Below are 7500 nucleotides of genomic sequence, written 5' to 3'. Positions count from 1 at the left end.
CTCTGTGGCTCAGGGGACAATGTGGCCACCTGCTGACCGGAGTGAGCCCATGTTGGTGGAGGACACGGCTCAATTCTTCAATAGCAACTCTGCAGGCACAGGTATAACAACTCACCTCTGAAGTTCAACATCACTTATTACTTTGTTCTCTTTACTGCTTTATCTGTGGCTGAAGGGCTCAGGAGTCGGGCTTTGCAACATCCAGCTCAACACCTCCGGGTGTCAGGTAGATCTGAGCATGTAGTAAACAATTCTTCCTTTCTGACACTCTGGTGGTGGATGTTGGATGCCATTCTGAAGAAGTCGGATGAAATCATTGTCTGATGTTGCTTTCAGTGTCGTGTGGCTGCTGCTGGCCTCCTGCCAGAAACCTGAGCTGCTCCTACTGAGTGTCAAACTGAGTCCGGGTCAGAGCTTCAGCTCACTGATGTTTCTCCATGAAGACGGGATGCTGCCGTCTGTGACATATCTGCTCATCTATGGGGTGGCTCAGTCAGTTGACCCATGATAAAACCCAGAGCACAGTTTCTGTTGGTATAGGTCTTATCTGTAATTAAAAGCACAATAACATTTCTGGTTCCCTTTTAAATGTGGGTAAATACAACCTGAGGGGAACATTACCACAAACACAATCCACCGTGTCATTATTTAGTAACAAAAGCTAAAGCTTAAAACTGGTTCCCGTCCTGCTGATGAACTGCTTGTCTTCAGGAGTTTTTGCTGCTGTGCTGTTAACACAACACCATGATGGGAACACAAAGATCATGACCTCAGAGAAGCAGCTGTTTCTGCCCAACAATCTGCTGAACTCTGGAGTCCATCATTCTACAGAAAGTCTGAACAAATGAAATCTCAGACATGTGGACTTCTCTTTTTGATTCTTGAAGATGTTTCTCCTCGGCTGAGGATCGTTCTCAGGTTGAGCTGCTCAGATTAGAGCTCCATTTTACATAATCTTCATTAGTCGTGCTGCTGTTGTTCGGCATATTGTTTCTGTACTTTTAGTGCTTGGCATATTTCTTAGTTCATATCTTGGATCTTATTACTGGTTTTCTTTACAATTTATACTTTTGTTGGATGTAACTGGGACCTTGTGTACACAATTTCGTTCCACCACATGTGCTGTGAATGACCATAAAGAAACCTTGACCCAGGATGAACAGGTCCTGGATGAGAATCCACACCAACTGTTCAGTAAGTAATGATTGTAAAATGGAGTGTTTAGGTTGTTTGCCTTGTTTCATCTGACTCGTAAATTATTTTAAATGTGAGCTTGTTTTATTGTTAATGTTAAATGGGTGATGTTTCATGGTGGTTTGGGGCCAGCTAAATTCTCCTCAAAATTAATTTCTCTGACAATTATTTAAAAAACATTTCAGGCAGCTGTGTCTGAGTGGTTAGAGCAGTCGTCCTCCAATGCAAGAGTTGGGGGTTCGATTCCACCAGCAGTCACATGCCAAAGTGTCCCTGGGCAAGACACTGAACCCATCGCCTCCGATGTGTGTCCCATCGGTGTATGAACGTGATAAAGCTCTGATTATTCTTTTTACAGATCTAGAAGGGTCCTTGAGAACGAGTAAATGAGGCGCAGGTTGTTGTAAAGAGCTTTGAGTGTCTTGATCAGGTAAAGGAGCTGTATAAGTCCAGTCCATTTACCATTTTTCTTTAGACTCGTTACACTGGTCAGTGTGAGTCTTCGCTGCTTGATAGACTTTTCTCTGCATCAGTCAGTTTAATTAACTTTGATCTGATTCTTAGAAGTTTTACTCTTGTGTGGAGGTAACCATCATGTAGCGTATGTGAGCGCATCTGAATGGAGATTGTGTCTGACGGCACCTTGATGCTGTTTCTGACGTGCAGGTTTTGTCGATCTTTCAGTTTCACACCTACACAAGCCAAGACACATACTGACATCATACCCCTTCTGGTTTCAGAAGCAGCACCCACTCTATTCTGTCACTGAGGTGTCATCCTCCACTCTCTCCTTCTTATTTACTTGTTAAACAAAAGGAAACTGAGCAGAACAAGGTGACTGATGATCACTCTGCCATCTGCAGAAGATGAACTGATTTCATCACCAGATCGATGGCAACACAACACTACCTGGATCTGAGTGATTGGGACATGAAATTTACCAAACGGTGATTAGGAGCTCCACACAGCCTGTAGCTGTCAGGCTGACGCATGAATCACTGCGGAGGAGTTGAACCAAAATTACACTTCAGAGTGGTGAATATCTCATCACGTGTTTGTGTGTAGGTGAGATAACTGTCAGACACCAGGACTGTTGTTGCTGCTCTCAGGCCCGTGTGTGGACCAGAACATCAAGACCATGATTCAGTTCAGCTCCGTAAGGGCTGGAGTGTGGCTTTCAACGGGAAGAAGGAACGAGGAAACGCCAACTTTAATTAACGTATGGATGTACAGGACCTTTCTGTTTGGGTCTAGTTTCCTGTAAATGAAAACAGAATGCACATTTAAATACGACTTGCCTCATCATGTTATGACCGTCCTTATTCATAGGAACAAATCAAACACAAGAAACATCACACACACACACACACACACACACACTCTCTCTCTGAACCGGCCTGTAGCTGTTTTCAAACTGCGGTGGAATGGACGGGTGTGAACACGGTCTTTCTTTTGGGCTGAAACATTGTTAAATTAATTTGTGTTTCTTTAAACAGCTGTTTAAATGATTTTTCTTTTAGAAGAGTCTGAAACATAAGAGCCTGTTTTACATTTCAGATCCATTCAGATTCTGTTTTCTTTGTAGGAAAGTCCAAGCAGAGCTCGTTGTCGTTGGAGAACCAGCACAGCTACCTGTGGTACCAAAACGCCTCTGACAGCGACAAGAAACCTTTGGCTCAGACCACCACCCTGAAGACCGGCTCCAAGGCAGAATCCACCTATGACTCCTGGGACGCCATCATGGGACTGCGCCCACCATCACCCACCCAGGAACCTCGTGGGCCGTCTTCTTCACTTGCCTGGGGCTCATCTGATCTTGACCTGGTGCAGACTCGGCTCGAGAAGCCCCGCTCTCCTCCGCTGCTCCATGATTCCAGAGATGACGCCCTGATGATGGAGTCCGACCTCATCGAGACGACCAGTTTCTCCCAGACCTCCACCTCGTTATCACATGACAGGAACTCAAACTGTCGGACTTACAGGAGACCCAACAAACAGGGCTCTGGCAAAACTTCGGACTCAAACAGTTTTACCAGCATCGCTTTTGGCACAGATCTTTCCAAGTCCTCAACAGACACTAACAATACCAAAACAACCAGTGGAGGAGGGAGTCGGGGCCGGACGAGGGACTACACGGTGCTGCAGCCCTCCTCCATGTCAATGTTCAACGTAACCATCCAGGGCCGGGCCACGGAGGAGTTTGGTTCTGAGACAGCGCCCACTAGTGGGGCTGGTGGTACCGCTTCAGGCAGCACGACACAGCTGGGAGATGTGGGGTGGCAACGGAAGAAGACCGAAGCACAAAATACGAGGTAAGGAGGCGACGAGGAGGATTGTTTGTGCTGTAGACCTCTGGAGGACTCGCTCCTTTCAGATCATCACTGCTCTGATCCTGAGCTGTGTCAGCGTTTACAGCAGACGCTTTTTAAACCAGTTGTTTCGTGTCAGTGGATTCTTGGCCGTGCACAGTATTTTGTTGCCCATGTCGTACCCACCTCAAACCTTTTCATGCCCATCTTGGCAGCCAGTTGGTTTTAATCTTCTGGAGCGCTCTTTACAAATGATGGTAGACAGATGTGAGCCAGCTGTTCAGTAGTCTGGGTCTGTAGCCTGGATGGTTTCAGTCAGAACCGAGCGCCCTGAGTGGGTCTGGAAACTAAACCGAGACCAAGATGCCTGTGACGGTGTTGAGAGAACATGTCGCACAAAACTTCTGAACATGTTCAGCAAGACGACCGCGAGGCTCGTCCCCCACAGTGTCCAGTGGCCAACATGTTAGCAAAATATCTCCTTAACCACTGAATGGGTTGTAATGAAACTGAAAAGTAATGCTCAGCTGTGTGTGGACCACGGGTTACGTTTAGAGGCAGCTTGTTTTAAGATGGCCGCCACAGCTAATCAGCAGTCAGTTTTCCACGTGTTGAGGGAAAGCTTGGTGTGGTGGTGGCTGAGAGTCGTCTGTAACACGCGTGCTGACAGGTGAGGTTTTCATTAGTCCCTGCATGAACAACCTGTGATCTGTTCTGGGTTCAGTTTCAGGCCGACCCAGTCCAAGTCGAAGAGGGACGCTAAAAACGACCTGTTCGGCTTCGACGACACCACCTTTCACCAGGAGGAGAACAGCGCCGACTGCTCCGACGGCAGGTCCACGTACAAGATCCAGTACTTTGGGTTTGATGACATGAGCGACAGCGACGGCGCTGAGGATGACTGCGGCTCTAAAGAAAGGAGGAAGGCCAAGATGGCTGCGCTCTCCAACGTAACCCCCTCAGGTACGGCAGAGGAGCCACCCGATGACGACACACCGGATCCGTTCGAGAGGCTGGAGAGTCGAGAGAGTCCGGAGGGTTGGGAGAGTCTGGACCGACCCGCAGCCAAGGAGAGGAAGAAGAACTGTGAGAGGCCGGAGAGCAGCAGACGAGCAGGTTAACATGCACACGCACACAGTCAGACCTTCGTCAGTGTAAGTGAGGAAGACTTCAGGTGTTCTTTAATGACATCAGACTATGAGCAGCAGGAACATCCTGCAGGCGGGCTCCGCTCTGCCACCGTTCTTCACCGAGGTCACTTCTTTATTAAACCACCGCTCAAGATCCTGGTCAGGCTGCAGGGCTTCTGCTGCTCGCCAGCCTTCAACCCACCAGAGCTTCTTGTTCACTCCCAAAATACAAACGGGTCAAAGCACGTCACAAACAGGACGTTCTCAACACGAAATGATTTTCTAAACTTTAAATATTCTGAATGACACGTAGTTTGTTGAGATTTGATGATTCATCACCCGGCAAGCTAGTTTAGTTTACAACGGTGATATTGGATGGAAGACTGGATTTGTGATGGTCTGGAGTGATGTCATCAGGGTTTTCAGACAAATATCTTAAAAAGCAAGCTTCACAAACATTATATGAAGGGATTTCCCAGCACTACAGCGGCTGACAGAGAAAACTGAGTTTATTCCACAGGAAATGCTTCAGAGATTGATGTTTTAAGACGAAGGATTATTTCTGAAGACGAACCTGTTGAAACGTTGTTGGACTGAACTTTTTACACTAATCTGTTACAGAAAATAAAAATGTTTTCCTTTGAGTTGCTTCCTGGGCTCAGCTCGGGTCTCATGGTAGTATTTATACTCATTGTTCTTGTTTCATTAAATTTCCCTTTAGATTATTTAAAACATGTTTTAGTTTCTTTCAGCAGTTTCCATCTTTTAACGTTGAATTCTTCTTATTTGTTGCTCCGAGTCTCAGACAATCTTCCAGACACTCGTTCTACAGCTACAAAAAGACAAAATGCTCCGAGATGCAACAGATAAACCTGAACATAAGGATTTAAATAGTTTCCTCTTGTGCTGCTTGGACTTAGAAGTGTAAACTTGCAGTGATACGGCTGTATTTTAACATGGCTTCAGTCTTCCATGACGTTTGTTTCTGCTGTCAGCTTCATTTACTTCAGTTTATATATAAACTTTATACTAACGCTTAATATTGTTGCTCTGTGAAACGTTTAAATGACCTTTTTTCTGTTTCTCCAGACGTCCTGGACTTCTCCGAGGACGGTCTCAAAGTGCTGGCCTGCGGTCCCAGGAGGCTGCCTCAGAGCAAACCTGCCGAGAAGAACCCAGACACCTTGAGGAGGATCTTCAGTGCCCATAAGAAGGTCAGCCGAGTCACGGTGGCCCACAAACATCCTGTGTCTGCTGATGTGCTTTGAAAGGAACAGAAATCACCAAAATAAAAGCTTTACTGCTATATGAGCCTCAAGGCTTCGGAGCATGACATTGTAAATGTGTTTAAAGACAAAAAACAAAGCGTGTCTCCTCCTTCAGACAGATGTGTTCAAAACTATTGTTCAAGCACAGAAACAGCTGTCAAGATTGAACTTGTAGATGAAGTAATCCACTGGACTCTAACAGCAAACATAATCTGGAAATATAAAGTTAAGACTGGAAAACGTTTGAGTGTCGTCTTCCACTTTACACAGCATGTAAATAAATCCATAAAACATCTGTTTTTGATCCAGGGAGGTGAGCGGCAGCTACAGCTGCTCTCATCCCACCAGTTAAAGTTCAGACATGTTGACACGTTGTGCATCGTGGATTCAGTTCAGTTTATTTCTAAAGCTCCAAGTCACAACAGAATCGTCTCAGGGACTGAACAGAAACATTCAAATATAAAATAATATTTTAACATTATTTATCTGAGGAGCAGGCTGCTTTGAATTTAACTCCATCACAGAACTCTCATCTTGTGATGTCACATGTGACGTGTCCTGATCAAAAATAACACCAAGATTTTTAACATTAGAGCTGGAGGACAGATTAATGCATCTAAGGAGGGAGAAAGACTGAAACATTCATTCCTAAGGTGCTCGGGTCCAAAAACCAAAACCTCAGTCTTGTCTGTTCAACAGGAGAAAATTAAGGGTCATCCAGGTTTTTATGTCTTTAAGACATGCTGGTAGTCTAAGTAGCTGATTGGATTCATTGGGTTTAATGTACAAATATAATTGTGTATCATCAGCATAACAATGAACATTTATCGCATGCTGTTTAATAACTTTACCTAATGGAAGCATATATAAAGTAAAGGGTATTGGTCCAAGCACTGAACCCTGAGGAACTCCATGACTAACTTTGGTGTATGAAGATTTATTATTTACATTTACAAACTGGAATCTATCAGATAGATATGATTTCAACCATTTTAGAGCTGTTCCTGTAATCCCAACATCATATTCAAGCCTCTGTAGTGGGAGCTGCTCCAGTACCATCAGTGAAAAACGTCTAGATGGAAACCAGATCCAACACTCGAGATCTAATCAGATTATACAATACAATACAATGTAGAATCAGGTCTCTCTTGTAAATTAGTCCTCGAGGCTCAATGGGATTTACCTGTTTAAATAAAGGTTGAATGAAAAAAAACAAAACATTTGGCTCCTCGGCCATCCATCATTCAGCCATTCATCATCTTTACCCACTTCGTCCTTCGTCCTGTGTGAGAGGCAGGGACACCTGGACACGTCTCCAGTCCATCACAGGAACAACTGGACACGTCTCCAGTCCATCACAGGGACACCTGGAGACAAACGAGACAAGCAACCATTCACTCTCTCTCTCACCTAGGGACAATTTAGAGTTACCAGTCAGACTAACATTTATGTTTTTGTTCTGTGGGAGGAACCTGGAGAAAACCCACGCATCACGGAGAGAACATGCAGACTCCCCCAGAAAGGCTCCCGGCAATGTTCCCTCTAAGCTGCACAGTCATGCACTGCCCGCACATTCTCTGCACACAAGAAAATCTATGC

At 45.2% G+C, this 7500-nt stretch overlaps 1 protein-coding gene across 1 annotated transcript in view; it reads left to right on the top strand.

The window, feature by feature from the left end:
• The window catches only part of LOC119424219 (wings apart-like protein homolog), a 29644-nt gene that overhangs the window by 1398 nt on the left and 20746 nt on the right, over window positions 1-7500 (top strand). The window contains exons 2-5 of the mRNA XM_037691701.1: window positions 1-101; window positions 2780-3506; window positions 4228-4619; window positions 5723-5847. The exon at window positions 1-101 is cut by the window's left edge and continues 402 nt beyond it. Coding sequence (XP_037547629.1) covers window positions 1-101; window positions 2780-3506; window positions 4228-4619; window positions 5723-5847 — 1345 coding nt within the window. The remainder of the gene's footprint in view (window positions 102-2779; window positions 3507-4227; window positions 4620-5722; window positions 5848-7500) is intronic.

Source organism: Nematolebias whitei, chromosome 17, assembly GCF_014905685.2.
Source record: "Nematolebias whitei isolate Nwh7 chromosome 17, NemWhi1, whole genome shotgun sequence".
Lineage (NCBI taxonomy): Eukaryota > Metazoa > Chordata > Actinopteri > Cyprinodontiformes > Rivulidae > Nematolebias > Nematolebias whitei.
The sequence above is the reverse complement of the archived record's forward strand: the minus strand, read 5'-3'. Positions and strand labels throughout refer to the sequence as shown.